This window comes from Cetorhinus maximus, chromosome 10 (genome assembly GCF_964194155.1).
Source record: "Cetorhinus maximus chromosome 10, sCetMax3.hap1.1, whole genome shotgun sequence".
In the NCBI taxonomy this organism is placed as follows: Eukaryota; Metazoa; Chordata; class Chondrichthyes; order Lamniformes; family Cetorhinidae; genus Cetorhinus; species Cetorhinus maximus.
In genome coordinates, this window is record NC_135888.1 from 15,787,251 (window position 1) to 15,807,130 (window position 19,880).

The following is a 19,880-nucleotide window of genomic DNA, read 5'->3' on the forward strand; positions in this document are numbered from 1 at the left end:
TATCCACTGACACCCTTACCTAACAAAAGTCTATCAACTGCAGTCCTGAAAATTCCAATTGACTCAGCATTCACAGCTTTTAGATAGAATATTCCAGATTTTTATTTATCTTTGTGTGAACATATTCTTCCCAACTTAAACTTTTAATTGGCTTGGTTCTAATTTTAAACTATACTCCCTTGTTCTGGATTCCCCCACCAAAGGACATTGCTTCTCTTTACCAAATCCCTGCATTATTTTAAAATACCTCAGTTAGACTCTTCAACTTTCTAAATGCAAATCAAATTTATGCAAGATGCCTTCATGATTTAACCCTTTTAAGTTGAGATATCATTCTGGTGAACCTGCATTGCACCCTCTCCAAGGTCAACACATTTTTTCTGCGATGCGGTGCCCAAAACTGAATGTAGTGCTTTAGGTGAGGTCTGAACAAGATTCCATATAGCTAAAGCATCACCTCTTCACTGCCATATTCCAAACTCAAGATAAAGGCCAACTTTCTATTAGCCTTTTTGATTGCTTTTAATGTCTATGCACTCTTGCCATGCATTTTTCTCAATGACCTCATGCTTTCCCAAATTGCCCAATCCCTTGGTTTATGATGCTTTGTGGCTTCCCTCTTCAACTTATACAACTTACTATTCCTCCAAACAATGCCATCTGCAAACTTGGGTACACGGCTCATATTCTTCTTCATCCTAGCCATTAATATAAATGGTGAAAAGTTGAGGCCCCTGTACAGTTCCCTGGGGAACCCCATCTGTCAGGTCCTGCCAAACAAAATAAATGTTTCTCTTTATCCCTACCATTTCCAAAACCTCAACCAATTACCAATGCATGTTACAAAGTTACCTCCAGTTCTGTGCACTAATTTATAATAAAGTCCAGGTAGACAACATCCACAGACACTCGCCTTTCCACCATATCAGAGGTTTATTCAGGGGCAGTGGCCCCATCCAACGGCTGGAAAGTCAGGAGGAAGCACATCTCCATTGGCCTGGGAAGCTGCAATGCTATTTTGCATGGCTCAGGCAATTAGTTGCCTGAGGTTTTGGCTTCTCCCACTCTCTCTGAGGCAGTGTGCCCTGTCTCCAAGAGCTGCCAAGAGGGCCAACAGCTCTTCAGCCCCAGATCAACAGCAATGCAGACCTGGAGTTCAGGTAAGTGGGGCAGCCTTTCCAGGCCCAATCACGCAGGCCCCGGCGAGGGGGCTGGGAATCAAGCAGAGGCAACCCTTTCCACTGGGGGGCACAGCATACCTAACAGGAGGGATAGCACCCCCTCCCCCACGCCAGAACCCTTCACCCCCTGAAGGCAGGTTGCCAGGGTATACCCGGTGGCCTCAACACAGTGTGGGCCCTCCCCACCCATGGAAAGTAACAGTGGTTGCAGGAAGAAGCCCTTAAGTGGCCCAAGGGTGGGCCATCCAACACCTGTCTTGCTGCCAATAAAATTCAAATGGAGGCAGGTTGGCAACAGGCATAGTATCCTCCATCTCACTCAATTTTTCACACCCAGCCCACTCCAAGGGTGGGGTGGGGGGGGGGGGAGATGCGGTGTTGTAGTGGGCATGACTAAATCCTTTGTTGGCTCAGAAGCTGAGACAATAATGTGCATGAAACTGAGGTGCAACAATAGCTTCTTGTTTGTTGCTACAACAATGTATATGGAGAGAGTTTGGGCAATCTCAAAATAGTCAATTGGTAGTACAGAACTTAAGTATTACTGAAAAAAGAGACATGTCGAAGCTTTTCACCTTGCACTCATAGCGCACTCACAAGAATACCAATTCAAGGGGAAAACAACAATTTACACTATATGAGAAGAGAGTGCTGATTGGTTGGAAAGTGGACTCTGATTGGTAGAGGCTTTGCCATGGAGAATGCACCAACTTATGGTGACCAACAGTTGTGAAGATGGATGTTATTTTTTTTATTTTTAGGAATATGGTGGTATTCTGTAAAGAAGGCTGAGAAGGTGTGTCCATGATTAATTAAACTGGGAGAAGATTAGTAAAGACAGCTTACCTGTGGGAATTGAGAGATGAAAGGTAAAGGAGCTTGACGCATGCATTTGTAATGAGAGGCTATGGTGAAGGTCAATGTATGAGTAAACAGGTTGGGTTTTAAAATTTGCATTAGGTGATAGATAAGGACTTGGCTTTTCAGCTGTTAAATTTCAAATGGTAGTTTTGAAGTGACAAGGGGTTTTTACAACTTATAAAGTTTTCATAAGTAAACAAGGGGAGGTTATTAAAGTTTATCTGACCCGAAATGGAGGCAATAGGAAGACACGAAAGATTTTTATATTTTGGGAAAGTTGAGTTCAAGGAGGTGCTTAGGATAATGGAGTCTAAGATGAAAGGGAAAAAAAGATATTTAACGAAAAATGTTTAGTTGAGTTGTGGTGGCTGTGTAGGGGAGATATCCTGAGACCAGCTCTGTGCTAATAAAGGTTGTGAATCTGAAGCAGCTATCCAGTTTCAAGCCAGAAAAGTCTTTTGTTTCTGAACTTACTTGAGTTTTCACAGCAGAGTGGAAGAGAGTGAGAAGCCATGTGGTATACTTTACTAAAGTAACAGCAGTTTTTGCTTTGGGTAACATTACTGGATTTTTATGGTTAAAAATCTATAAAGGAGCTGTTGCCAAGTAGTTTACTTGTGTGTTCTGACCAAGTGGGTTTTTGGGGGAATGTTTTGTAAGACTGCTTTAACCGTGTAATTTTAATCTTGTGTGCTTAATTATTTTTTTCTTTGTGTAAATAAATCATTTGATTTTAAAATTCTAAAAGTGTAACTGCGATTTTATGCTTTTGGGATCAGTAGTCTTCTCTTCGTTTTCAAATAACACAAAAAGAGTTATGATCAGTAGGACAATCTTCCCTCTGGGATTTGGCTTGCTCAGTGAATAACATCGGCTGCAGTTGTAACACAGTTAACTGCCAACCATTGTTTGAAATTTAAGCCAGGTAGCTTGACCCTGATTGGTCAAGACTTTGTCTTGAGGAATGAGTCAGCAAATAGTAAATGATGCTTGGCAGTTGACTGTCAGTGCGAGAACAGCTCGAGAGGAGGGAGCAAATAAAACAGCTCGAGAGGAGGGAGCAGATAAAACAGCTCGAGAGGAGGGAGCAGATAAAACAGCTCGAGAGGAGGGAGCAGATAAAACAGCTCGAGAGGAGGGAGCAGATAAAACAGCTCAAGAGGAGGGAGCAGATAAAACTGCTCGAGAGGAGGGAGCAGATAAAACAGCTCGAGAGGAGGGAGCAGATAAAACAGCTCGAGAGGAGGGAGCAGATAAAACAGCTCGAGAGGAGGGAGCAGATAAAACAGCTCGAGAGGAGGGAGCAGATAAAACTGCTCGAGAGGAGGGAGCAGATAAAACAGCTCGAGAGGAGGGAGCAGATAAAACAGCTCGAGAGGAGGGAGCAGATAAAACAGCTCGAGAGGAGGGAGCAGATAAAACAGCTCGAGAGGAGGGAGCAGATAAAACAGCTCGAGAGGAGGGAGCAGATAAAACAGCTCGAGAGGAGGGAGCAGATAAAACAGCTCGAGAGGAGGGAGCAGCTAAAACAGCTCGAGAGGAGGGAGCAGATAAAAGAGCTGGCGGTCCCCACAGCAGGACCAGGAGGCAGTGCAAGAGGAGCGGCAGCCTTAGTAAGATTTAAAAGGAGAAGGGGCTGAGAGTCAGAACGGAGATTTAAAATGGGCAGGAGCTGAGAGCGCGGAGATTTAAAAAGAGCTGGCCTCAGGGCTGAAAGTGGCGGAAGGACAGAGCGAGAGTTTCGGGGAGACTTGGGGCTGAAAATGATGCGAAGACATCACGATTCAAAAAGTGACGCAACGCAGGGGGGGCAGCTGATTGGTAAGCCGGGGCAAAAGAATACTTCTACTTCTTCTGCTAATTAAACTACTGTAGTCCATTAGCTTAAACAAAATAAGATGAGGACTTTGGACTGCAGTGGGGGTGTTTGGAGTGGAATAAGGCACCCAGTGTAATTAGTATTCTTTAAAGGGAGTAACGAATGAGCTTAATCTAAAGGGAAGTCATGGCAGCAGACCTCGCACTGGTGATATACACCTCCTGCGCTATGTGTGAAGTCATGAACACTTCCAGTGTCCCTGGCGACCATGTGTGCAGCAAGTGTGTCCAGCTGCAGCTACTGGCTAGCCGCACTTTGAAGCTGGAGCTGCAGGTGGATTCACTGTGGAGCATCTGTGATGCTGAGATTATCATGGACAGCACATTCAGTGAGGTGGTCACACCGCAGGTAAAGGCTGAACAGGCAGTACGGGGTGGGTGACCACCAGACAGAGTGGGGGAAGGCAGGAAGTGCAGGAGTCCCCTGTGGCCGTCCCCCTCTCTAACAGATATACCGTTTTGGAGACTGTTGTGGGAAATAACTTCTCAAGGGAAAGCAGCTGCAGCCAAGTCTATGGCACCACGGGTGGCTCTGCTGCACAAGAGGGGAGGAAGAAGAGTGGCAGGGCTATAGTGATAGGGGATTCAATAGTCAGGGGAACAGACAGGCATTTCTGTGGCCGCAAAAGAGACTCCAGGATGGTATGTTGCTTCCCTGGTGCCAGGGTCAAGGATGTCTCGGAGAGGCTACAGAGCATTCTGAACGGGGAGGGTGAATGGCCAGTGGTCGTGGTACATATTGGTACCAATGACATAGATTAAAAAAAGGGATGAGGTCCTACAAGCTGAACATAGGGAGTTAGGATGTAAATTAAAAAGTAGGACCTCAAAGGTGGTAATCTCAGGATTACTACCAGTGTCACGTGCTAGCAAGAGTAGAAATAACAGGATATATCAGATGTATACGTGGCTGAAGAAATAGTGTAGGGGGGAGGGATTCAGGTTCCTGGGGCATTGGCACCAGTTCTGGGGGAGGTGGGACCAGTATGAACAGGACAGGTTGCATCTGGGTAGGATCGGGACCAATGTCCTCGGCGGGGTGGTGGTGGTGGTGTGTTTACTAGTGCAGTTGGGGAGAGTTTAAACTACAATGGCAGGGGGATGGGAACCTGAGCAGGGAGACAGAGGAGGGGGAAACGAGGATAGAAACAAAAGACAGAAAAGTAAGAAGCAAAAGTGGAAGGCGAAAAAATAAATGGGGTCATAGTGCAGAATAAAGCTAAGATGACTAACAAGGTTAAAAAGACAAACCTAAGGGCATTGTATCTTAATGCGTGGAGCATTCGCAATAAGGTAGATGAATAAACAGCACAAATAAATATAAACAGTTATGATATAGTTGCAATTATGCAGACATGGCTGCAGAGTGACCAAGGATGGGAACTGAACATCCAGGGGTATTCAATATTTAGGAAGGACAGACAAATAGGGCAAGGAAGTGGTGTTAGTAAAGGAGGAAATCAATGCAATAGTGAGGAAGGATATTGGCTCAGAAAATTATGATGTGGAATCTGTTTGGGTGGGATAAGAAACACCAAGAGGCAGAAAACGTTGGTGGGGGTTGTCTATAGGCCCCAAACAGTAATGGAGGTATAAGGGAAGGCATTAAGCAGGAAATTAGAGACGCATACAATAACGGTACAACTGCAATCATGGGTGACTTTAATACACATATAGATTGGACAAACCAAACTAGCAATAATACTGTGGAGGAGGGTTTCCTGGAGCGTGATGGTTTTTTAGACCAATATTTTGAGGAACCAACTAGAGAGCAGGCTATCCTAGACTGGGTATTGTGCAATGAGAAAGGATTAATTAATAAACTTGTTGTGCAGGGTCCCTTGCAGAAGAGCGACCAAAAAATGATAAAATTATTCATTAGGATGGAGAGCGAAGAGGTTGAATCTGAAACTAGGGTCCTGAACCTAGATAAAGGGTATGAGGTGCGAGTTGGAAATGATGGATTGGGGAACCTTACCTAAAAGGGTTGACAATGGATAGGCAATGACTAATATTTAAGGAATATATGCAATTAAGGAATTACAACAATTATTCATTCCAGTCTGGTGCTAAAATAAAACAGGAAAGGTGGCTCAACCATGGCTTAAAAAATAAATTAGGGATATAGTATTAGATCCAAAGAGGAGACATATAAAATTGCCAGAAAAAGCAGCAAGCCTAAGGATTGGGAGCAGTTTGGAATTCAGCAAAAGTGGACAAAAAGATCGATCAAGGGGAAAATGGAGGAACATAAAAACTGACTGTAAAAGCTTATATAAATATGTGAAGAGAAAAAGGTTAGCAAAGACAAACGTAGGTCCCTTACAGTCAGAAACGGGGGAAATTATAATGGGGAACAAAGAAATGGCAGAAGAATTGAACACATATTTTGGTTCTGCCTTCACAAAAGAGGACACAAATAATTTCCCAGAAATGTTAGGGAACCAAGGGTCTAGTGAGCAGGAGGAATTGAAAAAATTGGGTATTAGTAAATAAAAATGGTGCTTCAGAAATTAATGGGGTTAAAGGCTGAAAAATCCCCAGTGCCTGATAATTTACACCCCAGAGTACTAAAGGAAGTGGCCCTGGAAATATTGGATGCATTGGTGGTCATCTTCCAAAATTCTGTAGACTCTGGAGCTGTCGCGGCAGATTGGAGGGTGGCAAAAAAAGAGGGAGAGAAAAAGCAGAGAATTACAGACCAGTTAGCCTAACATCTGTAGTGGGGAGAATGCTAGAGTCTATTATAAAAGACGTGGTAACAGAACACTTGGAAAGCACTAATGGGATTATACAAAGTCAGCATAGGTTTATGAAAGGGAAATCATGCTTAACTAATCTACTGGAGTTTTTTGAGGACGTAACTAGTAGAATAGATAAGGGAGAACCAGTGGATGTGGTGTATTTGGAGTTCAAGAAGGCTTTTGATAAAGTCCCACATAAGAGGCCAGTGGGCAAAATTAAAGCACATAGGATTGGACGTAATAAACTGGCATGGACTGAGAATTGTTTGACAGACCGGAAACTAGAGAGTGGGAATAAATGGGTCTTTTTCTGGGTGGCAGGCGTCGACTAGTAGTGTACCGCAGGGATCAGTGCTTGGGCCCCAGCTATTCACAATATATATATAAATAACTTAGATGAGGGAACCAAATGTAATATTTCCAAGTTTATTGATGACACAAAACTGGGAGGTGTAGTGAGTTGTGAGGAGGATGCAAGGAGGCTTCAGGGCGATTTAGACAAGTTGTGTGCATGGGCAAACACATGGCAGATGCAGTAATAACATGGGTAAATGTGAAGTTATATGCTCAGTGTGAAAAACAGTAAGGCAGAGTATTATTTAAATGGTGATATATTGGGAAATGTGGATGTACAAAGGGATATGGGTGTCCTTGTACACCAGTCAATGAAGTTAAATAGGCAGGTACAGCAAGGAATTAGGAAGGCGAGTGATACGTTGGCCTTCATTGCAAGAGGATTTGAGTTCAGAAATAGGGATGTCTTACTGTAGTAATACAGGGCCTTGGTGAGACCACACCTGGAATATTGCTTGCAGTTTTGGTCTCCCTACCTAAGAAAGGATATACTTGCCATACAGGGAGTGCAGCGAAGGTTCACTAGACTGAACCGGGGATGGCAGGACTGTCGTATGAGGAGAGATTGGTTCAACTGGGCCTGTATTCACTAGAGTTTAGAAGAATGAGAGGGGATCTGATTGAAACATATCAAATGCTAACAGGGCTAGACAGGCTGGATGCAGGGGGGACATTTCCCCTGATTGGGGAGTCTAGAACCAGGAGTCACAGTCTCAGGATACGGGCAGGCCATTTAGGACTGAGATGAGGAAAGATTTTTTCACTCAGGGTGGTCAACCTGTGGAATTCTCTGTCACAGAAGGCTGTGGAGGCCGGGTCACTGAGTACATTCAAAAATAAATTGATAATTTTTTGGATATTAGGGGCATCAAGGGGTATGGAGAGAAAGTGGGAATATGGCGTTGAGGTAGAGGATCAACCATGATCATATTGAATGGCGGAGCAGGCTCGAAGGGCCGAATGGCCAACTCCTGTTCCTAGTTTCTATGTCTATGTCAGTCACCATCAATTGGTGCATTCTCCATGGCAAAGCCTCTTCCAGATTCCACTTGTCAACCAATCAGCACTCTCTTCACATACAGTATAAATTGTTGCTTTCCCCTTATTTTGGTATTCTTGCGAAATATCCTGGTGAGTACAAGATGAAAAGCTTCGACATGTCTCTTTTTTCATCAATCTCAAAATAATTCAGCAACAACTGCTTATCCAATTAAAAACAAAACTGATGGTAGGTATGAAATGAAATATCATAATGGCGCTGTAGAAGTAAACTAACTATAGTTGAAGTTAAAGCATAATATTGGAGTTTACTATGCTCTATCCCAAAACTGAAAGTGTTCCATTTTCAATAACATGAACATATGTAGCACTAACATTAAAAATGTTATTTAAACTGATTTCTAAAGCTTATAAAAGCTTATTTAAAAATAACTGCTTATAGTAAAGGAAAGATGTAAAGTATTTTTGCCTCCCTTCTTTAAGGGTTCTGAGAACACAGAGATATCTCACAGGCATAATGTGGATTTAAAAAAGAATCAACTCCATCAAAACCCTATGTGTGAAGGCCTTTCTTTGTCGACTCACCAAATATTTGGTGATAATCAAGTATGTATATTGGTTTTTAAAAATTAACTGGTGAGTTAAAAGATTTCCAGGGCATAAAATGAAGGGAAATCAACAGTAGAATAATAGTTGATTCAAATTTTAACTACAAGTAATTAAAAGATGCTAAGTGCTCACAGCCGAATTTTAACAGATAATTATTGTTGCCAGGTACTGTCATTAGTTTACTGTGGTCAATACAATCACATGAACAAAACTATTTTCCTGCTGGTGGGAAGCACTGCTCTTACCTTTGATCGATCTCTTTCTGGATTTCTTTGTTAAACTCATCAATTTTTTGCTGAAGTTTCTTTCTTCGTTGCTCTGGTGGAAGATGACTGAAGTCTTCTGGCCCTGAGCCCTGTCCAAATCATAATCACACAAGTCAGTGCCTCAAGTGGATTCATATTTTTGGGGGTTACACTTCTGTCTGCCAAATTTAAACAAAGTGACAGTCACTTTTAAAAGAAACCTTTCCTGTCCAGGGGTTTTGTTGTCTCAAACTAAAATAAAGTTTAAGCCTGGTGGCCAGTATGCAGGCCATTTGTCTGCCTTAATGATTAGTTATTTAAACCAAGATAGAAATTCATCAAGCATATTTTAGATTTGACTTGGAGGAGTTGGTGTACTGTTTTCTTACAACTTTGTCTGCTCATTAGTAAAGTTTATAAAATGATTCCTAAACCAATCCTGCGTGTGGATATTTGTGCGCACGTACACGTAATAATCCAAATTAGCTGATACTTCACAAAATATAAATATCACAGTTGCCACTGTGCATGTCGCCAGTGGACAATGCATAAACAATGGAGTTGAAATTCTTTTGGACTTTTACCAGTCCCCCGCTATCACAGAAACTCCTGGGAAAACATTGGGGAATTTAGCTTTAATTCCTGATGGATACTTTACAGCATACCCCCCAAGTTTTCAACACTGGACAAAATACATTGTTAGAAACGAAAGCGGTCAAAAAAACAGCAGCCGCCAATAACCACCAAAACAGATGTCACCACAATTGGAGTGAGCCAAAATAATCCAATATAGGTGAAACGATTATTTTGGGTTAACAATATGGAGAAATCTGAGTGTAGTTCCTTTAATCCCTAATCATAATCATAAAGTGTATTCTCAAATTCCCCCTTAATACAGTAAATATACTTTTCTACTGCCTTGACAGGAAAGGATTAAATGTTAAAATTATGCTGTCAAATGATTTTTTTGTGAATAATATTTTGTAGTACAGATTGAGTGACAATAATTCCAAAAACAGCATTGGCTGATCACACAAAAATTAGTCGATTTTAAGTAATCTAAGGCATTAACGGAGAAAATTAATCTGAACAATTTCCTTACTGGTGCATGTGCTTCCGCAAAATTAAACGTAGTCATTTAAAGCTATTTAGCAATGCACATCCTTTTAAATATTATGTAACCTGTTTATGTTATGTTTCTGTTTGTCCTCGCACCTTGCAGCATACAAATATGTTATTTTATACTGCAAAAAATAATACCCCACAGGACAATGCAGATTCAGTTGAACAATAGATGTTTTCTAATCTTGCTCTCATGTCCCTCCTGTGTAAATGGTTCAGTCTTGTCGCAGCCTGTGCAGGCTGTAGTGCAGAGTAAGAGGTAACAAGGGATTTCACATTGTTACTGTTGATACCATTTCACATAAAGATCATAAGGAGACACACTCACAGCAAGTAATTCAGAAGCGAATACAGAATTTTAAGGTATCTGGCTCCATTATTTGTCAGCTTTTAATCGCCCTCTAATCCCATTCCAAGGAATTTAAAGCTATGGAGCAGTTCAGAGATCACCTGCTCCTGGGTCAGATAACCAAACTTCTGTTTGACTAAAAATATATGAGAAAGAAGTCAGCTACACAAAAATACTCCACATATAAGCCAGTACCCTTCAGAAAAATGCCCATTGTCATGGTGTGGAGAATTCTAATGCTGCTGCCATTTTCGAATAATACCTGTCTGCATTTTTGTCTCCAGATTTGCTATACTGTTAGCATCTCCTATGTATGGTTTATGAAAACCTCCTACATAAAGTTGAATTCCAACAGGAGTTTGGACATAGATGATTAAAATTTTACAATTGGTCATTCCAGTTACATTGTACGATGCTGATCTTTCGTGTGTATCTCTTGGCACGCAAGTAGCTTCAAATGGGCTATAATAAAGGTGTAAGGAGTTAATCAATAGACCAGAAGAAACAAACAAAACCATGATTGGAATCCTGGTCAATGAGCCCAAAGTCTCCTTGGTGCCAGCCTTAGCATATCTGGCAGGTCTGCGTTGGGGTTCACCAAAAGTTGATTACATTAACACCTCACTAAGCCCACTATATAATTGTAGATGTAGGTCCATGGGCACCGCAAATAAATTCTCACACATAAAAGTTATTACTAGTTAAGATACTGGCACATTGTATGCATACTTTTACTGCGTATATCAGTCCATACAGTGCCTTAAAAAAATAGGTTTCATTCAAATGGATCCTGAAGTCTAAACATAGTCAACTCAAATTTTCAAATTTTAAATTGGCTTAATTCTAAATTGAAAAATCCGCCAACATTATTGTTGCATTATTTTATCCAAAATGTTTTTTGGTTTTGCATTGCAGTTTCGTGAATAGGAGAAGCGACTGAAACAGGCGCTTCAGTAATGCCGAAACTGTTGCCAACGCTCATTAGAAAAGTGTGGTTGTAATTGTTTTAGTGGCTTTTCAGATATATCTTAAAACTGCAGTTTCTTATGTGGAGAGAGGTGCTTGTAATAAGCAAGTGAGAAAACTCATAACACCTCCATCTCCAGTTTTAAGTGATCTTTATTACCCTAAATAAGCTAATTTGCCTTTTGCAGTCTGCAGAAACTCAAACAACAAATTGAATCCATTTTATTTTCTTCTGTGGAGTCTGAATTCTAGTATGTAAACTCAAAGCGTACAAATTTTTAGCTAACCCGCAAGCAGCTTTCAACTGGAAGTAGCCACGGGTGCCTGCAGGAAGCAACCTTTCAATTCGGTGGTTAAATATATTGAGTCAATTCAATTCTGCAATATCTCAAGCATGCGCTTCATTGTATAAATTCTGCATATTGCACTTTATATTCCCACATTAATACACACATAGTCCAAAGAACAATGCGGTTACTGCAATTTACAATTAGTGAAAATCAGTGCAACTCCTGAGTGATTATTCAGGTTGGATCAGAGAAGATATTTTTTATATTTAACAACACCAAAATGTTATTCCTTATTCAAACTATAAAACAAATAAATTAACTTAATTGAATGAAAATTTTATATGGGTGTAGCTTAAATTGGGCTACAGTATATTTGATTTGGTTTGTGTAAGAAAAAGCTTTTCACCAGAGTAAAGCATTGCACTAATATAAAGAAAATCAACAGAAATGTCACAAGGTATAATTTATAAAGTCACATTCATGAATAAATAGGCATGTATGTGTAAAATTCAAAAGGTTAACCTAAAACCTCAAAGGAGAACTGTTAATCAGTCTCTGTCACACTTAGACTGTAACACATAGGAATATCTTTCATTAAATTCTTTATTCTTATGAAATTATTACAGCCTGTTCCACCTTGATTCCCTTAACTGTCTTCAGTGACCCATTCATATAGCTGGCTGGTGTATCAATATATGCACTAAGGCAGAATCTTTCACAACTTCCATATCTAAGCCAGGTTATTAAGAAATAGATTTTAATGGCTCTTCACAGGTCAGAAAACAAAAAGATGAATCACTTCTGTCTGTTAGTACTTAAAGTTCAACAACAAGTTATGGAAAACTCACTTATCTGGCTACATGGTATGGAGGGGGAGGAAGAGAGCCCCAAAAGATAATGGACAGGAATAATATAAAAAGGTGTTGCATTAAGGTAAAAGCAAATGTCCCATGGTATTTTGTAAAGCAGGTGATTGAAACCCACTGCTTTCTGAGTATAATAATGTTAAGAGGGAAGCATCTTTGAAATTGTTTTTGTTATTCCAGAGCCTAAATATTTACATATATGTCCCTTAATTTAGTGCCAAAGGTCTAGCTTCACAGTAAATTCCAAAAGATATGCAATTATTTACGAACACTGCGTGTCGGAAATGCCCTTCAGATTTATCCTATTCTTGAAATCTCAACAGCAATTCATCTTCAGCAATTAATGTAATGTCAGCGATACTGCAATTTAATGAAAGGAATGGACTACACATTTTTAAAGCTGTACATTGTTTCCATAAGACCATAAGACATAGGAGCAGAAATTAGGCCATTCGGCCCATCGAGTCTGCTCCGCCATTCAATCATGGCTGATAAGTTTCTCAACCCCATTCTCCTGCCTTCTCCCTGTAACCTTTGGTCCCCTTACCAATCAAGAACCTATCTATCTCAGTCTTAAATACACTCAATGACCTGGCCTCCACACCTTCTGTGGCAATGAATTCCATAGATTCACCACTCTCTGGCTAAAGAAGTTTCGCCTCATCTCTGTTCTAAAAGGTCTTCCCTTTACTCTGAGGCTGTGCCCTCGGGTCCTAGTCTATCCTACTAATGGAAACATCTTCCCCACGTCCACTCTATCCAGGCCTTTCAGTATTCTGTAAGTTTCAATCAGATCCCCCCTCATCCTTCTAAACTCCATCGAGTATAGACCCAGAGTCCTCAAACGTTCCTCATATGTTAAGCCTTTCATTCCTGGAATCGTTCTCGTGAACCTCCTCTGGACCCTCTCCAGGGCCAGCACATCCTTCCTGAGATACGGGGCCCAAAATTTCTCACAATATTCTAAATGTGGTCTGACCAGAGCCTTATAAAGCCTCAGCAGCACATCCCTGCTTTTATATTCTAGTCCTCTCAAAATAAATGCCAACTTTGCATTTGCCTTCCTAACTACCGACTCAACCTGCAAGTTAACCTTAAGAGAATCCTGGACTAAGACTCCCAAGTCCCTTTGCACTCCAGATTTCTGAATTCTCTCCCCATTTAGAAAATAGTCTATGCCTCTATTCTTCCTACCAAAGTGCATGACCTCACACTTACCCACGTTGTATTCCATCTGCCACTTCTTTGCCCATTCTCCTAACCTGTCCAAATCCTTCTGCAGCCTCCCGCTTCCTCAATACTACCTGTCCCTCCACCTATCTTTGTATCATCTGCAAACTTAGCCAGGATGCCCTCAGTTCCTTCATCTAGATCATTAATGTATAAAGTGAAAAGTTGTGGTCCCAACACTGACCCCTGCGGAACTCCACTAGTCACTGGCCGCCATCCTGAGAAGGACCCCCTTATCCCCACTCTCTGCCTCCTGCCAGACAGCCAATCTTCTATCCATGCTAGTACCTTGCCTCTAACATCATGGGCTCTTATCTTATTGAGCAGCCTCCTGTGCAGCACTTTGTCAAAGGCCTTCTGGAAGTCCAAGTAGATAACATCCATTGGCTCTCCTTTGTCTAACCTACTTGTTACCTCCTCAAAGAATTCTAACAGATTTGTCAGGCATGACCTCCCCTTGATAAAACCATGCTGACTTTGCCCAATTTTACCATGCACTTCCAAGTATTCTGAAATCTCATCTTTAATAATGGACTCTAAAATCTTACCAACGCCCGAGGTCAGGCTAATCGGCCTGTAATTTCCCGTCTTTTGCCTCACTCCCTTCTTAAACAGGGGGGTTACATTAGCGATTTTCCAGTCCTCTGGGACCCTCCCTGACTCGAGTGATTCCTGAAAGATCACCACTAACGCCTCCACTATCTCTTCAGCTATCTCCTTCAGAACTCTGGGTTTCAGTGCTCATAGGATTATTTAAATGGAGTACAGGGAGGTACGATGTGTTCTAGCATTTCCTCACAAAATCTAGAAGACTGGATTTATTCAAAACTATGATAAAGAATCATTTAACACTGAGCTGAAGAAGCTTTTTATTTAGGTTGAATATTTAACTTTACCATGAATTTTAATATTTATTTGCTCCACTTGACTGCACAGGGATTTTAGAACCCTGTTATTCATTAAGTCTCAAAGCTGTAGAATCCCTTCTAGCTTTCCTAAGTTCACCTTTGGCTTTGGTTTCACCCCAAAGAAAATTCAGCACAGTCTCCTCAAATATATATGATTTTAGCAATCTCATCATTCCTTCTTTGAGGGTGAATCCACAGCACAAATTTCTCAATTCAATCATTGATATTAAGGGAGGTGTACTTTCCTCATTGTACAAAATAAGAGAGAAAGGCTAACCTAGTTTATTAAGGAAGATTTTAAAATATTTTTCAACTTTAACAGGAAAATATAAGTTGCCAGTATTATTCAGTGACAAATTATGAATATTATGATGAATATAAACAAGGTATGGAGGGCTTCTCAAAGGTCCATCAGTGACAGGGCAAAGGATTTATGTGATCGTAGGCCCAGCAACACACCACAACATCAGCTGCTCTGCCTTCATGGAACAAACGTTTAAGTCATAAGCACCCTGGTTTTCTCAATACCTGCATGTACTGTGACCTTGGAATATAGAAAATATTCCGTGATGATCCAATTTCAATATAGGCCACCTGTACTAATATGCCTGCAGCACTGGGTGTACCTAAACCACATGGACCACAGCGGTTCAAGGGGTTTCACCATCACTTTCTCAAGGACAATTCGGGATGGACAATAAATGCTGGCCTAGCCAGTAATGTTCACATCCCGTGAAAGAATATAAAAAAAGACAGAACATTAGCAAATTTGTTTGGTTACACTTGAAGTTACCACACAAAATACATACAAATTATTTAGTTTATTAGCAGGCGTATAAAGATCAATAGAAAAAATGTCGCACTTTTAATTGCATAAATGTTAATTAATTAAAGTTTTGATTAATACGAAGATACCATGATCACCTCAGTTAAATTCCAGACTTGTGTATTCAAAGTTTTCTGACAGAACAAACATGTACAAAAGACAACAAAAAATTGTCACAATTAATTTCACAAATTGTTGACAAGATTGGTAAATCATATTAGAACTCGAATGGACACACAAAATGCCACATTGCTTACCAGTCTGAGAGAAAGCTTCACGTGAAATTGAAGAGGAAAGGTGGAAAGAGAAAAAAAAACAAGGGACAATCAATAGGAAACGAATACTCATTTTTAAATTCTTCATAAGAATTATCTGTACTGAATCAACATTGTGAACGTTATTGAACCTGGTTCATAAGGAAGCCATCTTAAAATGCATCAGATGAGGATGTGAAAACTACAATATTTCTGTACAGTAAAACTAAAAGCTGTACAACATCAGTGTATAGTTTAAACAGTGTAATATAGGAACATGAGGAAAGCAAGGAACAGTTAGTCCATTATGTTTATCCTATTACAAACCATGTACAATCCACTCTATTGTGGACTCTGTCCAACCCATTTTAGCTTCAGAGACATGACTCTGTAAAGTTTCTACCTGTACCCCTGAAGCGTAAGCCAAGCACGATTCCAAGACATCAATCTAACTTACATCCTTGCATTCACTGGCATATTTTCATCCTCTTAGTGGCCCAGAAACCATCACACACTGCAAATCAAATAACATCTCTCTACATACTTACAATCCATAAATCCAATTCACAAAGCAGATATTCTCTCAGGTATTTCTGGCAGGTGCTAATACAACTGCAAATTTATTCTGATATAAGTTTATTAGTGAAATGCAACTGGTATCTCAGTCCACATATTCCCCTCTGTCACAACCACTATTCTGGTGTTACAGTAGATTCGTCCCATATCATTAAGTAATTCACCTGCCTTCAGCATTTAATATACCCAACAGAATGCTTTATAGAAAATGCACAATAGCTATTTATAGATCACTAATTAGGAACAGCTACTTATTTGCTTCTTTGCCACGTGTGAACTACGGAGTGATCCTTGCCAGTGAAATATAAAAATTATATTCTTTCCTATTATTTATTCCTCTATTCCATACTGTGCTGCAAGGACAATACAACAAAGTTTAAATTCCAGAGAGCTTGCTCTTCTCATTTTTGGTCATTTCTATATTGTCCTTCAAAGTGCACCATCAAGACATGTGTTGTCTTGGATAAGAAATGAAGTGTCAATTTGTAATGCACTACCAATGGTCTGACCAATGGCAAAGTATCAGATTATGTGATGATTGATTAGGAGCCTGTAGACTGAGACATTCCATGACAATGTGCTCTTGCAGCAATTTTAAACTTACAAGTATAAATTACTGGAATGAGGATATTTTTACACTGGTGTGTCTCAGTTTTTCTAGTCCACAGGCGTACGTGAGACAGGCACAGTCTTTTCCAGCTATGAAAAAATATTCAAAAATGTAAAACAGTTTATTTGATGTTCTAACCATTGCTGAAATGCAAGTCTATGGATATTTCCAATGTTGCTTTGCAATCAGACAACAATGAGTGCCACTCTAACTAACCAAGTCAAACAATGATGGAGCGTATAATGTTCCATTCACCAGTTTGGTTAAAAGCTAGAGACATTTAATGAACAGAGTCAAGCAAAATTGTGTAATGGGCAGCTGAGGGTATAAAAGCTTACTTCAAACTTTCATTTTACTGTCAAACACTTAACTTCTAGAGCTACGTTCTGTCAGTAACACTGTTTTACTTTGACTGCACTGGATTAATAAGTAATGCAGCAATCAAAGAGGAATTTAAGTTATTCTTTCAGTGTGCTTCACAAACATCAGTGTTTTGAGATGGATGGGCTGGACAGCATTTGTTTCTCATGTCCTATAGTCAGTGATGCATAGTTTTAAACTGGTGCCACTAATGAAAGCCAACATATATTAATTACATACAAAGACTATTTCTTTGGTTGTCATGAACATTATTGTCAAAATTATATTATTTACATTCCAATGACATAACAGAATGGCGACCTTATGAACCTCAGTCCAGAAGAATGAAGATGCAACATATGCTTTTCTAACAGACATAAACTGCTTTGCACAACACAAACATGAAAGCTTCACATTTAATGCACTATGTATCTCAGATTCTGTGGAAAAATTATATGGCATTTTAAAATCGAACTTTAGCTGAACTAAATTCTAGTATTTTAAAAATTCTGTTAATATGCTTTAAAAAGTTTCAAATGGAAAAGTATGCTTATTCCTTTTGGGGTGGAACCATTTAATTATAAACAAGAAACTGAAAAACCAGAGTAGTTTTTTTTTGTATGTCAAACACTAACTATACTAAATAGGGTTCAATTGAATAAAACAAATGCTGTTAAGCTTTTCAAACTGGCAATCTTAGTATATGGATTATTCAAATGAGACTTTCAGTCAAAATAATAAAAGGCTCAGATATTTAAAACAAAACCAGAAAAAAATCAAAACTATACATAACAAAATAAAAAAAACAGAATAGAAATGAAATCAATGCAACCAGGGATGGGCAATAAACTCTAGCCGAGCCAGTGACGTCTGTCATTCTGAGAATGAATGAATTGAAAAATGTGTTGCAAAGTTTCACAAAATTATAAACTAAAAATGTTACATTACACTGTGTATATCCTTCTGGTATTAGAAAACTGTGCATTGAACACAAAGCATTTATTCTGGATTCAAAACTTGATAAGCTTCATTAGAACATTTAAATTAAAATGATAAATTCTCCTTTCATGTAAGGCTCAAATACGGCTAATATTATTGTAAAATATTATAATGTTAGTGCCTTACTTTAGGGGAAAAAAGGCTGCGTTTACAAAGCAGCCCTAGGACAAGCAGCAACCTTAAGTAAGTTGCATATTATCCTAAGTTTTGCAATTACTTTTCAACAATGAGTTTATTTCTTATCTAAAATCCTCTCTCGGCTACAAAATCCAGAGTTGTTCATTAATGTCCCAAAAGCAGAATCCATATCAGCATGCCTTCTTAAAGGTTACAGAGTACACTGTCAACTGTATCATTTCAATTTTTGTTTTTCATTCCTCTTTAGATTTCTCCCTCTGTTTCCCTGCACCATCATTCCTCTGATGAAAACATGGGTAGATACATGTTCTTAGATCTCCTTTTATAAATAGGAACAGCGTAGGTATCCAATTATGTGGATTTTAAATTAGAAGATCAAAATATTGACATGTGCTCCCAATTCCCCATTAGGTTCAGGGATCTACACGAAGTCCCAGGTGAAGTAATTCCCAAAAGGAAGGCAAGTTAACTTGAATTCCTTATGTACTCCATCACACCCAGTTTGGTGCTTGTGCTGGCTGCATTCAATCCTAACTCTTCACAAATGTTATTCATTATCTTAAGTCTGATTGTAATTTATTGTTGGCTGGGCTTTTCAGATTTCTGGCATGGTATTAAGTAGATGATCTCAATATTTTCATAAAGGATGACTTCATTCTTTTTCCATAGAAATCAGAGGGAGCCCTGTAGTTTGAATTAGCCATACCCTTTCAAGGACCATGTCCTACTGATTTACATATACTGTAAAGCAGAAATGGCTCAATATAAACTGAAGACTCAATTTCAGTCTGCTGGAGTTATATTTCAGTGGCCAATTAACAAGATGGAATATGTACTTTGTCCTTTTGTCTATGCCATCTTTTGGCAATCTCCACCTATCACTGACCCTCTATCCAGCTCTACTTGTCCCAATCCCCCTTAAACCAGCTTATATTTCACCTATTTTCTATTTTTCCTTAGTTCTGTTGAAGAGTCACATGGACTCAAAACGTTAACTGTATTCCTCTCCGCAGATGCTGTCAGACCTGCTGAGTTTTTCCAGGTATTTTTATTTTTGTTTTGGATTTCCAGCATCCGCAGTTTTTTGCTTTTATCTTATGTACTTTTGCCTGCCCAAGTCACTTTTAATTTGATTTAAATAAAGTAAATACTCTTTATTTTTCTTGGAAGCAGCTTTATATCTCACTTTGAGCCATTTATGTGGCCGCAGGCAAAACTGAGTAACACGCTGAATTGGTACTGCCTGCAATATCTAAAAAACACTCTGCTATCATGAGCTTAGCTCAGCTGCCCACAGATCTTTAATATTTGACCCAAACCCCCATTATCTCTAACCCATGCATAGAAAATTTCCCTAAAACAACAGCAAAACACTTATTAACATCTCCTTCTTCATATAAAACTCAGGCAAGGCTTCTTTACAAATAGTCTTTTTCCCATGTCCCCTCACCCACTTAAATTTATGTCCATGGTAATTTTTGTTCTGCTCTCCTAAAGAGTGGCATATTCATACTG

At 39.6% G+C, this 19,880-nt stretch overlaps 1 protein-coding gene across 7 annotated transcripts in view; it reads right to left on the minus strand.

Moving 5' to 3' along the window:
* Nucleotides 1-19,880, minus strand: part of fnbp1b (formin binding protein 1b) — a 275,894-nt gene that overhangs the window by 35,460 nt on the left and 220,554 nt on the right. For all 7 annotated transcript variants that reach the window (XM_078550045.1, XM_078550041.1, XM_078550044.1 and 4 more), the window contains one exon: nt 8,872-8,981. In XM_078550045.1, coding sequence (XP_078406171.1) covers nt 8,872-8,981 — 110 coding nt within the window. The remainder of the gene's footprint in view (nt 1-8,871; nt 8,982-19,880) is intronic.